General features: G+C 41.2%; 1 protein-coding gene across 1 annotated transcript in view; it reads left to right on the forward strand.

The window, feature by feature from the left end:
- Positions 1-19,252, forward strand: part of CHST8 (carbohydrate sulfotransferase 8) — a 181,864-nt gene that overhangs the window by 31,952 nt on the left and 130,660 nt on the right. Inside the window, exon 2 of the mRNA XM_083870075.1 lies at positions 10,184-10,408. Coding sequence (XP_083726201.1) covers positions 10,300-10,408 — 109 coding nt within the window. The 5' untranslated portion in view covers positions 10,184-10,299. The remainder of the gene's footprint in view (positions 1-10,183; positions 10,409-19,252) is intronic.

The raw sequence follows: 19,252 nt of genomic DNA on the forward strand, positions 1-19,252 counted from the left end.
CTGCAGCCCTGCCAGCTTCCACATGCACCTGCCCTCACTCACCATCATGTTCACAACACTAAAAAACAACACTCACGCCAGATTGAAGTGAGGAGTGAAAGAGAGAGTTTATTATGATTTGGGGTTTAAATAGGATTTGGAATGTGATCAAGGATTGGGAGATGAGAGGAACACCCCTCTGACCCCAGTGGTCAAACCAGCAGTCCATCACAGAGAGGAATGAAAACAATCTACTTTTGTTTATGTCACATGTGTGAGAAACTCCAGTAGAAAATGTAAACAATGATCAGAAGGCTGAAAATCAGGGCGACACCATCACACAGAACCATTTCACTCCTTACAGTGATGGAAGAGATTCCAGGTCCTTCTCTTCCCTCATACACACCTGAGAGATCTCTCAGTTTGCAGGTGTCCCCCTGGTCCCACAAGGCATGTGAGCAGGAGGAGCTCAGTGTGGGCCAGCCCAGGTGGATGGTGGCCTCTGCACACCCAGCCAGCTCCCCCTTCAGCACTCGGTGCAGCTTCCCTTTATATGCTGCAGTAACACAATGACTGAATAAAAATAAAAATTCTATTTTCTGTTGTTTAGAAATTGTACTTCAAAATAAAATGCAAATATTTGTTTCAGTTTGCTTTATTCTAGGGTAAGAGTTTCATTTGAAATCAAAATATAGAAGGCATTTTAAAGACAAAAGTAGATCTAGTTGTAGAATATGTCTTCTCAACTGACGGCTTTGTTTTAATTGCCCAAATCAAGAACAAGAGAAAATATCTCAGCTCTGACATACAGGCATAGTCTATGTGAAAAAGCGACTTGACTAAACAGATCTTTGATTAGGGAGAAAGAAAATTTCAATAATGAACTAATTACTCATCATAGCTAGAAGGATTAAGAGGCAGTATTAGCTGAGAACAGTCATATGTACACCATTACAGAAGGTGCCAGAGTCCATAAAGGAACCTTCTCCACAGCCACAGCAAAATGTGCCATTCCAAGGTTAGGAGGCCTATTTTGTTCTTCCTGTAGGAGAACATCACTATGAGCTTACACAGTGTGAGTCAAGAGCTTTGCTTTGCTTCTGCTTTTGCAGAAACTTTGGTGTGTTTTGTTTCCTCAAGCACACAATTAAAGCCACCCTCACTGGTGACAAAGGTTTTTAATTTCTAGGTTACAGTTTCACAGTTTTCCTTTTTTTTTTTTTTTTTTTTTTTTTGCTTGCTTGCTTGCTTGCTTATGACTCCCAGACACAGATTCTCTGCTTCAGATACTTTTGTCCTTTAGAACAAGGAAATGCCATTGAGGAATCACAAAGCTCTACACTGTATTACATGAGTTGCATTACATATGGCACAGGTAAGCCATAATGTTGAGGAAGAGGGCCCCAGACATATGTATACATAAAGCCATTCAAAATTATTGTTATAAAAACTATTTAAAATCTCATGATATCAAGAGGTGTGGCATGGGAATAAAACTTTTACCCAATGGATAGGAATGGATAGGAACATATTAACTTTTTATACACATATACACATATATACATATATATATTTATATATCAACTGCTCATAAAATATTTAAGTTTTGTCATCTTTTCCTCCTTATCATAACACACCTAAAACTACAAAGAAAAATTAATTTATAAATGAAAAATTCAAATTTACATTTGCTTCATGTTGACATAGAGGAGCAAGGATGTCTGGGGTAATCACTTGTTTGGTGCCCCTGGAAATCCAGTTTATTCCAGGTGCATTGTAACTTCTGAAAGAAGACATTTTCATTTGCAATACCCAGGAAACCTAGGGAATAGACAAATGAAGCAAGACAACTGAAGAAGAATATTATATCATATAGCTGTCATATGACAGTGCAATAATCTAAAAAACCCTTTGGAAATGTGAGAGTTACTTTAAATAGAAGGAAGATTGAGGCAAGTGAAGGGAAGGGAAGCAATTCAAACTGGGCTGTAACAAGAACCAAGTGGGCAGCTGAATAACCAGAACTTTTCTGCTGTATTTTACAAGAATTCAGTGGTCTCCACACAGCATATTTCTGTGTGTAATATTGGATGTGGATAACATGCCCATAAATCCTGCTGCCAGGCAGTGCTGGAAAGGTTGGGCTGCCGTGCAAATTGTGTGCCTTCCCCTCCAGTGTGGAAAAAAGCTGGACAAGTTCATTATTGACTCTTTACACTGTCACTGTGCAGTTCCTGTGAGATGCTAATTTGTAACACAGTAAAAAAAAAAAAAAAAAATTTCATTTCAAAGGCAAACTGCTTTTGAGATCATGTTTTAGTTTAGGAATAGAATTATAACCCCTCAAGGATCTTGGAGAGGTGTGTGTTGACTTGCTAGGGCCCTGCTGCAGGACTGTGGAGATTAGTGACACATGAAGCCTGCTACAATTTGCACCCAGAAAGATAGGAAAGAAATCTTCTTGACTTTGAAAAGATTATTTTGGTTGTTTACTCAGTACTGTCCCTTTTGGTCTTAAATTGTAGATGAAAGTGGAAACCAGAAGTGCCCACTTCCTATTGCAACACGTGGTGGAAGTGAGAGGAGCAGCTTTAGCAGATTAACCAGGGTTTTGGGATAGGAAAAAGGGGTCATACATTAGCACTGTTGACTTCAGCCACGTAAAATAACACAGCTTTCTGCAATTATGCTGAAATTCAGGCTTTGACACATTATGTGGCTTTAATATTCCTTCTAGCACTGTGTGGGTCCAAAGGACAGCACTTGTGTATGTGGGAGAGTAGAACTGGACCCACTAATACCTGACAAAACAAGTTTCCACCACAGTAAGAGAAAGGCTCTTACCCCCCTTTTTGGACTTTTGGGCAAATGGATTGATGTATAGGTTAGCAAAAGAGGCTCCGGTAATTTTCAGGAATCTCTTCCTGTCAAGAGTTCCCCATTTTGCATAACTGGAAGAGATGCTGAAAGCCAAGACATGTAATGACACAGTGACTGGAGAATAGAGCTGTTAATTGGCAATAAGTTCTGCCTAATTTGCTGCCCCACTGCTAGTGGGCACTGGTGGCAGGTAGCAGAGGTGCTCAGCTCAGCATGAGCATTTAGGAGCACTGGGAGGCTGCAGAGAGGCTGTTGAGGCAGCAGGGGGAGAGATGTCAGCTCCTTGAGCTGGTCCCGAGCTCAGTAGGTCCAATTCACCCAGTTCCTGCCTCTGCAAGTGGTTCCTGGGGAAATGGAGAGTGTAAAGTAGAGCACCAAGTCACACAAGGCAGTGTGCATTCCCTTCCTGAATTCCAGCTGCTGAACTGGTCTGTGCACCTGGCAGGGCTCAGGAGATATACCCCCTGGAGCCACCTGGGTGAGGGTTCATCATGGTCCTGAGGACACCAGGCTGAGCCACCCCTCTCCACTCAAGTGTTTCGCTTCTGATTTAAAAGGATTTCAGAGCTGGAGAAACTCTTAAACTCTCTGTTGATGTCATTGAAGTAGGTTTCATTCCTTTCCTCATAGGAAGGGTAAATATGAATCCAGATCTTTTCAGAAGAGAGTTTTGGGGATTTTTCAGGAGCAGGATATTTTGAACAGTTTCCACTTTAAAGTTAGTATTTCACCTTAGTCCAAAATGCTTCTTTTCTATTATTACACAAAGAAGAACATGATTATATATAAAGTTGATATAAGGCAGACAACATGTTTTGATTTGAAATATCATCTAGCAACAAATTTGTCCTTCCCAAATCTCGGGGAAAAATAAAAGTTTTTGTTCTATTGATACATGAGCCTGAACATAGTGACAAGAAAACACAACACCCAAAGATGAACATTTGATGAATGGAAGCAGCCACAGGATTAATAGTTTCCTACTTCTTTCTGTGTTAAAGAAGCAAGAGGATTTGGGGCATAATGCTTAGGATTCATTTGCATTTCCTATTTCCAAGAAGTGCTGACAGATACAGAATAATATGACTTTTAGTATCTCCACCTCTGCTTTTGTAAAACTCCTATAAAAGTTAATTTTGCTGGTGAATATGAATGATGTTTATAAATCCAATCTTTGATTCTATAAATGTTACGACAAACGAGATCTAGAGGTCAGAGGTACAACAGACTGGACATTTGAGTGATAAAAAAACTCAGTGAGTGCCCTGTCTCTGAAGACCTTTTGTCTCTTTAAGTGCTTTGAAGCAAGGAAACACATGCTTGGCTCGGCTGCAGAGTGAGAAGTAGCTGTTGTTCACACACCTCCTAGAAACAGCTAATGGGTCTGGAAGAGACCACTTCAGTAATAACAGTAATTTTTTTCCTCTATTCTTATAGTAATAATATTCTCTTTTTCCTAATTCAGCTATTTGTCCAGTATCACTATCCCAGTCTCTAACCATATTATTATAGTTAATTATCTTAATAATGCAGAAAGTAAGTGCTTCATTATGATGCTTTTTCAGGATCCCCAAAACAAAACCCAATAGAAGAAAAAAAAACCCTCACATCTTGCAGCTGCCAACAGCTCCCTGGTAAATTTCCCCAGATCGACTACAGGAGTCCTGAAATTTAACATGTAGTTTTTATTGCTGTCAGGCAAGTCTTGACTTAGAAAAACATTTCTGCATTAAAAAATATCTCTCTCTGAACTGGCAATCCTTCCAGTGTGTGCTTTAGCTGGAGACAGGCCATCAGGGGTAAGACACCTCTGAGGCTGTGCCTGTGCTCTGCCACATTTCTCTGTACACAGACCCCGGACAGTGAAACCTCTCCAGAGTCCATGACACCAGAGGGATGTCCCAGTTTGCCTCCCAGGAATGGCACAAGCAGAGCTGCAGGAGTGCCCAAGCTGATCCCTGCTGCTCAGCACCTGGTGGTCCAGCAGCACATGGGCTGCTGATTCCTGAATCCCTGATTCCAAAAGACACCTACCTGCATCCCTCTGCTCCTTTCAATAAACAGTGGGCCCTTGCTCTGCTCTGAGGCACCAGCCTGCTCTCTGCTGTAGGAAGAGCAGCTAAACCTCACACAGCATGAGAAATGATGTTTACCATTCATACGTGAACCAGGCATTTACAGTCGTTCACAGGTGATTTGTAATTGTCCAATTTAGCCATAAGTAGTTTAGCAATTTGCAAAGAGTTTTGGTGTTTTGTTGACTTGCTGATGTATATGACAACAATATCTAATAAATATATAATAAATAGATAATAAATATTGTATATGTAATATATATAATATATGCTATAGAATATAGAATATATACTATAGAATATAGAATATTATAATACATATAATGATGCTGCCATTAGTCTGTGTTCCCTTGATTCACTGGCAGCTGCCTTGGCACCTTGCAGTGAAGCCTCAGGAGAGTATAAAGGTGCCCTGCACCTTTACAGTCTCTGGCACACCTTGATTCTTCCCTTCCCCTGGTTCCACAGAGGAAAAACCCTCTTTTGCTCTCATCTTGGCACAGTGCCTTTCATCTTCAGGCTGATTTAGCTGGGCTGGTCACCAGCTCTGGAGTACAACACACCAGCACCAATTACAAGGAGGGCCAGGCAGTTTGGGTTCTGCAGGGAGAGAAGTGAGGAGCTGTAGCAGCCTTGGACCCTCTGTCCCTCCTGCTCTCTGCACGGGGCCAAGCTCTTGGTAAGCAATTGTTGGCAGTGGTGTGAGGCTGCATGCCCTGATATCATGTTTTTCTAAGTCTTAGATGTGCTGTACTCATACTGACCTCAGCTGAAGATAACTAGCCTTTTCCTGGGGAAAAGGGACAGTTTATCCTGCCACTTTGCTCTGCAAGGTTTCATTTTACTTTCCTGTGCTGCTTCAAGGTGATTAGGGAAAGATCCAGTTCTGGATGGCCAAAGGCTGGCTCCTGAGTTTCTGCCTAAGGATTACACCATGCCCTTAGATTGGATCTCATCAATTTCTTCACACTGGCTTGGTAGCAGCAGACAAGGGAGAGAATATAATGTCTGCAACACTCACGGATGAACAAATAGCCATGAGCTGTCAGACACCACCCTGAGTGCAGCCTGGCTGACCCACCTCAGACTAGGCATCAAACAACAGAGGTGGTGTCTTGGAGGGATCCAGTATTATAATACCAAACCGCTCACAGTGAAAGTGTTTGGTCTTTATGGCTCCAGGCAGAGATTGGCAAAAGCAGACCTACATAGCACTACTTTCAGAGCCACTTTTGTCAGAAGATTTAAGTAAATCTCTGCAGGGTCTTTCCATACTGCTTGGGAGCAGGGAGAAATTAGTTCTGCTTCTGTGTTTGTAAGGATTTGCTGCCAGGAAATTTTGCTATAATATTCAAGTTCTTTCCACAAATATATTTAGATTTTTTTTTAACCTAAAACTGAACATCTTTTTCCTTAAGAGTGTTGCATTAATGATCCAACACCCATTCTCCTACCTGATGCTAATACTTCCTCGGCTCACAATTCACAGGAGTGCTGTGGTGATTGATAAATGTCTTTGAACTGGAAAATGCTGATTGCTAATTGCTCTCCCTGCACACTCACACTTGTGCTGCTTTCAAGTGCAGGGCAGTCACATAGCAGGGTAATGGGAAAGCTTAGGAAAACAGATACTGATACCTAGGAGTTTCATCCACCATAGGAATGTAATATGGAAGAATAAATTAAAAGTGAGATGTTTCAATTCATTATTGCACATTCTAATGAACCCCTTTCCATCTGTTTAATAGGTTCAGGGCAGCTCAGAATGGAGTTCAGATTGGAAGCTGCTTGCAACCTTATCTGCTTGCACTCTGGGTAATGCTGAGAATTATAAAAACATGTTACTGACCGTTGTGAGGAGCACAGTTAAAGTATGTGACCGCCAAGGGGAAGTTGAAGGGTGTGGATTCATCCAAATTCTGCCCCCCAGATACTGGGACACTGGATGGGTCAATCCAGAGCTCCCACATAAAGCATGCACCACAAGCCTGAGGAAGAACTGCCTGATGGAGCTGTTAGGTCAAGCTGCACTTAGGTTTTTTGTAGGTTTTTTCCCTCATCCATCTTTAAAATTATGTGATTGCAGTGTAAAGGGTATTTTCAAATGTTTCCTTAATGAGGATAGTTTGTTCCCATTTATCAGTCAGTGCTCACTGCTTTCAGAGTTCCTCTGCTCGGGTAACTCAAGGAGCAGCCTGGGAGGGCTTGGGAAGCACATGCTCAGCATCTATAAACCAGCCGCTGCCACTCACCAGCTTTGCTCACAAAGGACATGTTAATTAAAGTCAACTGATTGGAAAAATAATTACAGGAGAATAGGGAGGGGAAAAGCTTAGACCCGTAATTTAAAGATCTCTGATGTTTGTGTGGTGTTGAGAGGTAGTAATTTCGTTGAGAGGAAAGAGGATCTCTTTCTTTATCCCCCTCGGACTCGTGTGCTCACTGCTTGCAGAAACATGCCATGGCTGCAGGCAACAAGCAGCAGTCTGCTTTAGTTATGCAAGTGCCTGTGGCCTTTTATTCTTTCAAATATATGCCATCACCTAGTTTTGTTACTGTTGTATCTTGAGGTGTCCCGAAGAGGCTGTAATGTCTAACCTAAAAGGTTTTGTATTCCTGGTCACAGTAATTCCATAGGATGTGGAATAATGTAAACACTCTAACTGTTAGAAGTTGCTATGGTAGTGTTTCTTGCACTAATTAAAGCCTGGCTAGGGATCTTCTTTCTTGATGCTGCCTCTACTTCAAGCAAAAAACATTTCAACAAGTAAAATCCAGGGAAAATGGTTTCATATTTTAAGCTAATAATAATAATAATTGCTTTAGAAACCCATATTTGCTCAAGGGTATAATTCATTAAAAAAAGACCTCAGAATTCAACACTATGCAAATATAAAGCTCTTGTTATTTGGGGGTGGATGTTTTTCAGCTGCTCCCTCTCAGATTATGATTCTGCACTTCCCACCAGCTCTGTGTGCCACCAGCTGGGGGCATTCCCAGCAGGGACGGGCAGTGCCCAGGGCTCTGCAGCATCATGGCCTTCCTGAAAAACCTTGGGCAAGGCACCTGCTTTGTGCCTGTTGTAGCTTCCTCCTCCCCATGGGCATGCAGAGAGCATAAATAGGTGACAAAAAGGAAATCCTGTATGTTAGTAAACCAAATACAGTTCTCAGAAAACTCTGACTGGACAGATTTAGAAAATGATGGTGTGAGTTTGGTGTTGTACCTGCCTTGTCACCACTGGATTTGGTTGGAAGTGCTCATTTATCCAAACCCCTGCTTATGTATCCAAACAAATACTGCAGTGAACCAGAGAGAGGATGGGTTGTGTTCCTGTTTGCTCATAACAGCAGTGGCTGAACTGGAACACAGTGACTTTGAAGGCCAATCTGACTCCCCTGGTGCTTTAGAGTTAACATTTGGCATTTAAAGGTAAATATATGTAGTAATTGCAAATGTTCGTCCATAAAAGATTCACAACAGGCACAACCTTGCACAATGACCTATAACAACCTGGCTTTGCCAGTGCTGAAAAACTTAGTGATATTTTCTTTTAGTTTTACTGTTAAAGGTGTGAGAAATGTTTAAAGTGAAGAAAAAGGATACACAATTACTGTCTGCCATAATTTGAACAGAGAATAAAGCCAAATTTGATTATGCATAGAGAGAATGTAGTGCTCTGCATTCATTTAAGATACAAGCATCCCTCAGTGTTCCTGGCCTGGAGCTCTGGCTGCTTTACACACTGAATAAATAGAGTTGCCACTAAATAATGTTAATAACCTTATCAGTCAGAGTCACAGAATGACTTCATCTTTCACACCTCATTTTCTTCTTTGATGCATTTTAGAAATTTAGAATGCCAGTACACTACAAAATCAAAAACTCACTAAGGAAACCATGAAAAGCATACAAGTTGCCCCAACACCAAATATTCCAGGCACATTAAAAACATCTTTAAAGACTTTTCCTGGGGTAACTACTTTGAATCATCACCTCTCCACAACCCATCCTTCCAGCAAACTGATTTTAAATACAGTTCTTCTGTATTTAAAATACCCTTTGTAAATGAAGAACAGCTTCAAAACCTTTCCTTTAGAACAGGTCACATTTGCAGTAAAAAATATGAGGGAAGCAAAGTGATTGTTACCCCTGTAACCTGTTGCTGACCTCCACCTGAGCCCTTGTATTCAATAATTTGCTACTAAGAGATCTGGTTACATTTTGGGAACCAGTTCCACTGCCTGTGCTGTAATGCACCTTGCCTTGTGTTACTGAAAAATGCAGGGTTGGCGTAGCTCTGTGGCAGAAGCATTCCTTTTAATTAATGAAGACATGTGGCCCTGGCAATGGTTTTCCTCCCTGGTTCTCATTCCTTCCCTTTTTCCCTTCTTGGTATCATACAAGAACAGGCACTGGTTCCAGCAGGATTTTCATGGCCTAAAGCCTCAGGGCTGTGCTCAGTGAGGGGTTTAGAAAGACACACAACAGCCCCATGAGGGACCAGGGCTGCTCTGGGACTGCACTAACAGCAAATGTCAGAGGCAGCAGCATTTGCAGAACAGAGGCAGAACCTCCCTGGGAGCTCCCAGGGGAGGAGAGGCAGCCTCCTGTGCCCCTGGCTCCTGCACAGACTCCTGCTTCCTGCCCACTCTCTGCCTTCGTGTTTGCTGCAAGCCAGGAAAAGGGGGTCCAAGCTCTGTGACCAGGATTTCCCTTGGAAATCAGTTTGCCTGCAGAGCTTCTTCAATGGGTGACCCGTGGTGGTCAGTGTGAGCGTGACTGTTCTTTCTCAGGGGTGAAGGAGCAGCTGCCAGTTCTGTGTTTGGCACAAAGGTGCAGCTTTCATGATTGTTCCCCACACATCATCTCCCTTTATGGTTTTCATATTGTTTAATCAGTGAGAAATAAAAGTAATAATAGAAAATGACACATTCTAAGCAAACTATTGAGAGAGATTTATCTGAAAACTGCAATCATGGCATGACCGTTTTTCCCAAAATGCAATTTTTAACATATACTACATCATCTTTTCTACATATTAAAGAAAAGGACATAAAATTAAAGACAAGCTGATGAGACAGAAATAGACTGGATGATTGCAATTAACTGTACAAAAGAAATACTAGAGAAATCAGTTATTTGGTCTAAATGAGAACTGCAATCTACTAATCTGCATTGGAAAAATAAATGCCCTCTATGCTAAGTTTTAGAGGTTTGGTTTTTTACTCTTTTTTTACTTTTTGTAGACATATTACACCAGACTTCCATATGAGAGGACGAAGACTATGAGTGAGGAGTGCCCTGGAGATCGTGTGCAGTTCTTTTCCTGGCTCAGAACTGGATTAATCTGAGAACAGTAATTATGAGGCTGACATGTATGTTCTCCTTCATCTTGCTGTTTGGAGCAGTTGGGCTCGTTGTTTTCATTCACCTGCAGGATCCAGAAGAAATAGTTCATCAGCAGACACCAGGTTAGCATTCCTGTTTCTGTTTGAATCACCTGCCCTTTCATGGTCAATATTTTGTACTTACATTCTCAACGTGTTTTACATATTTTACAGAGGATACCTCAAAAAAGATATGCCATTCTTAATGAAGGCTACCTTGAAAGTAATTATCAATTTCTTTTTAAAAAATTGAAAAAAAAAAAAAATTTGCTGAAAAAACCGTTCCAAGAACCAATTATTTTATTATACAGGGACCTTTGCCAATGTGCATAGGGTCCAGCTCGGTGGAGTTAACTTTCTGTTAACGTTGAGATTCTCTCTTGCTACCAACTATATCACTATACATGTGAAAATGAGAGATTCTATAATTTCTTTTGATTTCATCAAAAGTTCTGTTCCTGGAAATGCGCTCCTCTGAATTTACTTGCATTTGGTATTCAGTGTGTCATGAGATGCAAAGTAAGAGATGTATGAATGAGTCACATCATAAACTTTAAATATTTTAGGATGCATTCACTTAATTTGCTTAACTTCAATTAAACCTTTCATAACTATTATTCATATGCATGCCATTTTCTGCACTACTAAATTGAAACTGTGAGGAGGCACAAAGGCCAGAGAGATGTGAGAATGAGAAACTTGTGGGCTGAAATAGTAGTTTCCTTTTAAAGGGAGGCACAAAAGAAGTAGGAAAGAACCCAAGATCTCTTGATTTACTTACAGTCCTTTTCTCTTTGCCTGTGGCTGTAATGAAGGCTGCTTTAGAGCCTAGACAAATGCCAGTGCAGTTACTTTTGTTCAGGATAATGCCACTGTGTTCTGGGGTTCTGTCCCTGTGTTTGCTCTTATATGCACTGAAATTACCCCTTGACTAAACAAATGCTTCATAAAAAGTTTATTCATTTGACATCTTCATTGTACAGCAAACACAACTGTGTCTGTTTAAAATCATTGCTAACATTTTTAAAGGAGCTGAGCTGCAACACAGAGAACTCCTAAATAATTACATTAATTGCTAATTTCTGTGTCTAGGTTTGTTAAGTGCTTGTTTCCATGTCACTAAACAATCTGTACTTTAATATGTTGTTTATTTAGTCCAACTGCACACATGCCAATTTTGAAAGCAGCCACTCAGCTGAAACTATAGAAGTAATGAATCTTCACTGTTGTGCAAAGCAGGGAATTAACTAGTTCCTTCAGTGCTTTTGCAATTTATTTTGGTATTCTTAGATGCAAAAGAGCTTATAGATTAAAACAGAGGTACTGGCCGTATGTGACTGAAACTGGCCAGTAGTTTAGTCATGGGGGAAAGATGTATAGACAGCAAACATAGGCAGTACTCTAATGCATCTAAGAATGTGTAACTTTGCATTGAAAAGTTAATTCTTTGCTCCTCAAAGAGAAGATTTTCTAATGTGGTCTCAAAACCAGTGCAATTTCTTTTCCATTTTTTTCATTGTCAGTCTCTCATCTTGACCTATTCTCTGCCATAAGCCTCTTGAATGCTGACTGCTGATTGTAGTAACTGGGAAGTGATTTTTGAGAGCAGTGTGACTGGAGAAGGGGACACCCAAGCATATTTAAATAAAAGCAAGTTTGAACAGAGCTCTTAGCTGTGGCAGGGAAACCCACTCTGTAATGTGTTTGAGTGCTGTGGATGCCTAAAACACAAACATGCCAACAATGCTGTTACTGCCAAAGGTGTGTAATCAATTCCTCAATTCTCACATTCAATTACTATTTATTTTAATAGGAACCAGACCGTACCCTTGAGTAATAGGTGCTCAGTACAATTACTTTTATTTCTGTTTGGCTGATTTTCATGTGTGTTAAGTGCTTTCAATTCCCAGTGGACTGAGGAACTCCTCATATCCACTGCTTTTGAAAATGATACCAGTTATCACTGATACACACTAGGTGACTTAAAGAACACAGGAAAAAGTATCCATTTATTTCATATAAAAAACAGGTTGGCATATTTCCTTCCTAGAAAGTCTCCTGTGAAAATCTGTCCATCACAGACAGAGTTTTTGGCATGCTGAGAAGGATCCTTCCCTTTCTCTGCTCAGTGTTTGTCCATAAAGTGGCCTGGCTCTAATGGAGATGGGATATTGCTATAATTTGCTTGCCTGATTGCTCTCTCAAGAGAATTGAACAAATGCACATATCATTAAGCTCCTTAGGACAACAGGTTCTGCATGGAAAAGCTTTACTGGATTAGCCTTTGCTTTTGTGTTTCCTGTGTGGTAAAACACATTTTCCAGACTCTGGAATCTCATCAGTAGGGCTGGAGAGAAGTTGGTAACACTCATTTTCCACTGAAAAGCATCATAGGAGCCTTCGCATTGTCCAAAAGGACTTTTTTAGTTGATAGTTCAGTCATCTTTAATTTAGGATAGAACAACTTATGAAACAAGATTAATAAAAATACTTTGGTACTTCAGTTTTAGCTGTCTGTTTCAGAAATTGTTCTTGATTGTTTTAGTCCTAGCTAGCATGACAGTGAGACCTTGATGTACTACTTAAACCAGTATAAAATCCACAGTCATAAAACTTTAAGTAATGCTTACATTACTTTCACTGAGCAAAGTACTCCTGACAGTAGCTGTTTGTGTTGATTTGTTACTATTCATTTATTCTTTCCCTGTGCTTCACATTGCTACCTAATTGTGATGCTGTACTGAGAAAGCAATATCAAAGTAATTTTCCACAACATTAGTTACAATTTTCTTCTGATCTTTCAAGTGAAAAAATCCCATCCTGTTGGCTTCTGTGAGCATATAAACCTTGATTACATTTATCTGTTGGAAACCAATGCTTACCAAGTACATGTGCCCAGGATAGAGGGTGTAGGGCCTTTTTTGCTGATTGACAAACATGCTGCCTGTGTAGTTTTGTTTATATAACACACATCACTCTGAGCTGATATTTAAGACAGACAGCCATTTGGGGTGGGCAGAACAGATTTCCCAAAGCAATATATTAAATACAATAGATATCCCTGTGGTCATTAAAGAGACAATGACTTCACTTAGGACAGTTGTTTTCTTGGCATGTATGAAGAGTGTTGTTACTAGGGAGAAGTCAGGATAAAATCTGAGAAGTGGTATGAGTGATAGTCATACCCCATGGAGGAACACAATGTTACTGTAATAATTCTCCCTGTGCAATTATATATGCCTCATTATATATGATGCACATGTTTCAGAGCACAAATATAGGTAGGGCAGAGAGTGGATTGAGAGCAGAAGAAGGACTGGAGGACTTGGTGGCTCAACATGACCTGCACGTGTGCACTGCCAACCCAGAAAGCCAACCCTGCCCTGTGCTGCACATCAGTGTTGGCAGCACATCAAGGAAGGTGATTCTGCCCCTCTGCTCAGTTGAGACCCCACCTGCAGGACTCTGGGGTCCCCAGCACAGGAAGGACATGGAGACAATCCAGAGGAGGCCACAGAGATGCTCTAAGGCCTGGAGCCTTTCTGGAGCCAGGCTGGGAGAGCTGGGGGTGCTCACCTGAAGAAGTCTTCAGGGAGACCTCAGAGCCCCTTCCAGTGCCTAAAGTAGCTCCATGAGAGCTGAACAGGGACTTGGGACAATGGCCTAGGGCAAAAGGACAAGAAGGAATGGCTTCAAACTGAAAGAGGATGGACTTGGATCAGATGCAAGGAAGAAATTCTTCCCTGTGAGGCACTGGCACAGGTTGCTCAGAGAATCTGTGGATGCTCCATCCCTGTAAGTATTCAAGGCCAGAATGGCTGAGGCTATGAACAACCTGAACTAGTGAAAGGTGTCCCCAGCCCAGGGCAGTGGAGTTGGAACTGGAGGATTTCAAGATTCCTTTCCACCCCCAACCGTTTTACAACTCTGTGATTTCATGATATAAAATTTACCTTCTGCAGTAATCATACCATTATTCTTAAACAGACACACCAAAGGATTTGTTCTAAGTCAAGCACATTTGCACATGGTGCACAAGAAAAGTTTAATACATGTCCCCATCCTAATGCTAATGCATACATCTCCTGTCTGTGACAAGGTATTAAACATGAAAAAAAACTTCACAGCAACAAAATATTTAGCCTCTCCACCACTGTGTTGGTCCTGGAAGTGATGCCAGTTTGGGTTTTGCTGTGTTTTTTTTTTTTTTGATATGTTCTCTGTATTCATTGCACATATATTTGTAGCCCTGTAGCCTATTGTACTAGTAGGTAGTTTTCCAGTAATTTTCCATGGCCTTTCCCCAGGCAAAAAGACAAAAAAAAAATTACAGAGCTCCAAGCCCCAGGAGGTGCAGCGCCCTGTGCTGTCTTGGTTCCTCCTGGGAACTAAGGCTGAGAACAACTCTTGGAGATCCATTTCATGGACAAAGTACAGCCAGTGCTGAGAGGGGATTCCAGAGAAGGGGCTTGACCACCATTTGCACCACCACTTATCCTCCTAATTGGTGCTTTTTATCAATTATGCTAATTCCCTAAAACCTCTAAATATGTACTCATCCCTGTGGGGTGGGCTTTTGTGGACATCTTTCTATAACTGCTCTGAAAGCCTTCAAATAAAGATCCTCTTTTACATTACCTCCTTACTAAAATTATCTCCAGTTTCATTTCCAGGTTGGGAAAAGGGCAACAAAACCAAAAAAGAGAAGGGTCTTGTCCAGCCTGTGGTAGCAGGAGGCTTCAGCATCACAGAGTGTGCTCCCTGCATGTCAGGTCTGCAGTGAGGGAGCCAGCAGGGCTCACCAGCCCTTCCCAGCCTTGGCCACGGCCACAGCAGCTCCTGAGAGCCCTGAGAACTCTGTGAGAGCTGCTTTGGGGTGGTACGAGACAACCTGGACCAACAACAACACTGACAGAAGAGTCAAAGGGGACAGCATTTCCTGGCAGATCTCAGGTGGATTTCAAACACACAGAAACTTCTGAGCCACAGACAGAGCAGCCAGTCCATGGGCTGGGGACAGGACTGTGGTCATGGACAGTCCTGGTGGGTGGTTGGGTGAGGTCCTGAGCACCAGGGACACAGTAAATACTGCAATCCCCACAGCTGCACAGTGTGCCTGAGACTGTGCTCTATGGACTGTAGTCAGAAGAGACAGGGTATTTTAAAATGGCATAGACTTTTCTATTAGGAGATTTTGCCACATAAAAACTAGAGAAAGTATTAGTAATCTTCTGCATAAGCCTGTTCGGGAAAAAAGTTATTAAAGTTATTTCATTTTTGCCGTAGAGTTACTGAATTCACAAACCTGGAAGAGTTTTCAGTTAGAACTTTTAAGATGAATATATGTGGTCACATGCTCCTCTGGGAGCTGAAAAAAAGGTGGAAAATACATCTCAAAGGATCCATATTGTAAAAGCTCCTAAAGGGTGAAAACACAGAATGGCTTTGCACTGTGACTGTATCAGAATTTGAAAGTCGACTATGAATATAACCAAGCTTGAAACTCATCTGAGTGAGATTTTGCAGTGATTGCCATCTTACTTCATTGGCCAGTTTCTAACATTATTCTATCATGCTCTTTATTTTCTGCTTTACTGAGGATGTGATGGAGAGGAGAGGGGGGAAGGAGAGATGCAGGGAAGGGCTGGCACAGGGATGCTGCTGTCCCTGACAGCACAAGGGAGCCACAGCAGCCTTAGAGGAAAGTTACTAATTCACAGCACACACAGCTTGTTACACACAAACTAAACTCCTATGCACATCTCCATTCTCACTGTACATTTCCATAACACTGTCCCAGTGCACAGTGCACCGTTTGTTTGCCAGAATGGAAACTTTCTATAAATACAGTTGAAAATGAACTAGCATTGTATAATTTCAGAAGTCATTTTCCTGCCATTTGCAACTTACTGCTCTTTATAAGCCAGAAGCCATTTAATCTGCTTCTCAACTGACAGTACCAGCAGAAGTGATGAGCAAAGGATCTGGTGGCTGTAGCAGAGGTGAGGTGGCTTGCTGGTGCTCTTTCGAGTATCTGTTATGTGTGCGAGGGTAGTTCTGCCAACTGAAGAGTGGTTGAACCTTCTGGAGCCACATACTCTGGGTCTTCTTAAACTGAACATCCCCAAACAAAGAACTTCCCTGGAGGCTGGTTCACAATGGTCTGCAGTTATTGGGACAAAAAGAGAAATATCTATTTCCTTCTCTGCCAAGGCAAGGCACTTAGTGGGGTCTTATGATATTCCCTTTTCTGCTGCTTGAAATGGTTGTGGCTTAGACTGTGAATGTGAACCTGGTTGTTTCTCACATTGGAAAGAAGTGCTAGCAATGACTTCATGAGCCTACTGCTATAAGGGATCAAAATCTGACCAGATGGTTTCAGAGGAAACCCTACACCACAGTGCCAGTGCAAATCTGCTCAAAAGAAATGTAGTCTAGTGTAGAAAGCAATCACAAGTAAGCTGTTTTATCACCAGTGTACTAAACAGAGATGGTCTCCTACAAACTTCTCCCTACTGTCATGACTGTGCCATATTCTTGGCAGTCTTATAAAAAATGCAGCATTTATTTATTAAATGGTATTGAGAAGGCACCACTTTTTTTCCTTTTTTCTTTTTTCTTTTTCCTTTCCTTTCCTTTCCTTTCCTTTCCTTTCCTTTCCTTTCCTTTCCTTTCCTTTCCTTTCCTTTCCTTTCCTTCTCTCTTTTTAGTTTCTGTTAACATTCTTGAGCCTAAAGCCTGGTAAAGCAGTTACAGCTCTTATGCCATAGCATGGCAGACCAGTATTTATTTGACAGTATTTCCTGTCAACCATTAGCACGTTTTTCACTGGAGTCACAGCACTGAGGTGTTGAGGCTGTGGATCCAAAGCTGCTGTGATTTGTTCCTGTCTTGCCCTGCTGCTCATAGATTGTGCTGTATTGTGTTACATCAGGCAATTCACCCATTCAGTGTTTCCATATCCTCTTATAAAGGGAGTTCTCTGCCGAGGATTCAAGGTACCTAAGGACTTTCAGATACCATGACAAAAGACCAAACCATATTAACTATGATATTATCACCAAATCCAGTGCACTACCAGCAGCAGTTACAATCCCACATACATCCCAGATGACTGAACCAGATCCCCTGCCCATTTATTTGATGGCATAAAGACCATGTCACCTAATCCCAAATGTATTTATCAGCATAAAACCAGAATGATGTAGTGGTGACTCACTCCCATACGGAAGCTTTCATTTCCACAAATTTCCCTATCTTCTCTCTTTCTGTGAGCATTTCTTCTCTGACTAGTTAAAATAAAATTTAAAAAAAAAAAAAAAAAAAAAAAAAAAAAAAGGTTTGATATTTCCTTTAAAGCTTAGTTTTAAAAACTGTCAGAGGTTGACACTTTGTTGTTGTGTCTGGCAAAATAAAAAGTGACCTGCCATCTCTGAGCTGCATTCATTTCTGGTGCTTGGCAGCATATCATGGGCAAAACTCAGCTGCAGTGTGTCAGAGGACTCTCAGAATGGCAGCTTTCTGAAAGGATATTCCCAGGGAATGAGCCTGGATTCACCTAAGATTCCCCTGGAAATTTGCAGAAGCATTACAAAAATATTCAAAAGTTGATCAGCAGACTTTAATTCCACCTCAAAACATTTATTCTAAATATAAAACTGTATTTAATTTTCCATAGAAAATGTGTCTGCACTAGAAAGCCTCCTTCCATATGTCAGTTATCATTCAATTTGCATGATTTTTAAAACATAGTAACATATTGAAGAGCTTAAGTCAGTTTAAAATACTTTCTGGATTTTCTGCAGTTTATGCCATTTTAAACATGTTTTATTATATATGTTTCCATTTCTGAAAGTTATTAATATTCCCTTAAAAGCTTAACCAAAACTTCCTCTCTCCAGCAGTATCATCCTTTTTCATTTAGTAAACATTAATTTTCCTTTCATGATTCTAGTGGAGCTTGAAATTAAAGGTGGCTTTCTTCCCTATTACGGCTTTCTTTGTGTATCAGCATAAAAACTGCCAGTTTACTGCTTTAGCACCAGTCAAGAGAGCAAAAAACCCAAAGTAATTGATCTTGTGTAGGGCCTACACAAGATCAGCTTCTTGAGGACACCTTTATGGTTTTCTCCAAACAAACAATCTATCCAATTTTGAAAATAAATGACTGGTTTGAGATCTGTCACTGCTTGATATACACAAGGTGTTAACTGATTTTACTGTTGTTCTGTATATGCCCTCTCCTGTAAGCCACTACCTCATAGCAATTGTGCAATAAAGCACTTCCCCATCACTGAGGGGCTCAGCTGCTCTCTCAGCTCCAATCCTCAAGGGTCAGAATATTCTGCATCTTGTGAAATTCAGTCCCATCTTTGTCACTTTTTGGTCTCATCCACTTCAGAAGGTCTATGTGGTGATTAAAGGTCAAAATGCTCCTGCCAGGCCCTTCCTGTACTGCCACTTCTGCACTCCAGGGCTATTCAGAGATGGTCTTTCCCTCTTTTCTTTAGAATCACTATCCATATCTACAGAAACTGAGTCTTCTGGGCCTTCTGTTCCTGTGCTTGGTTGGAAACCACACATTTTCTCACAAAGCTCTTGACAGGGACTGTATGTCTGATGTTTTGCTCTTTGTGGCACACATTAGATGAAAAATCTGTGTTTGCAGACTTTGGGTACCCCTAAATGATGAAAGCAAAACCCACTGTGACACTGAGGATGTGCATGGTTACAGGGGCCTGGGGGAAGGCAGGGACATCAAGTCCCTCTGTGGAGCAGTTGGTACTGAACAGCCTCAGGAAGGAAAAAAGGCAGGGTTTGAATGAAATTCCTCATCCCTCAAGAAGGCACCAGTGCTCTAATGCCCTATTCCTTTTGTATTCTAATTTCTTTACCTTCCTCTTTCCATCTGGCAGTGCTGAGCTTCCT

The sequence above is a fragment of the Zosterops lateralis genome, assembly GCF_965231275.1.
Source record: "Zosterops lateralis genome assembly, chromosome: 12".
In the NCBI taxonomy this organism is placed as follows: Eukaryota; Metazoa; Chordata; class Aves; order Passeriformes; family Zosteropidae; genus Zosterops; species Zosterops lateralis.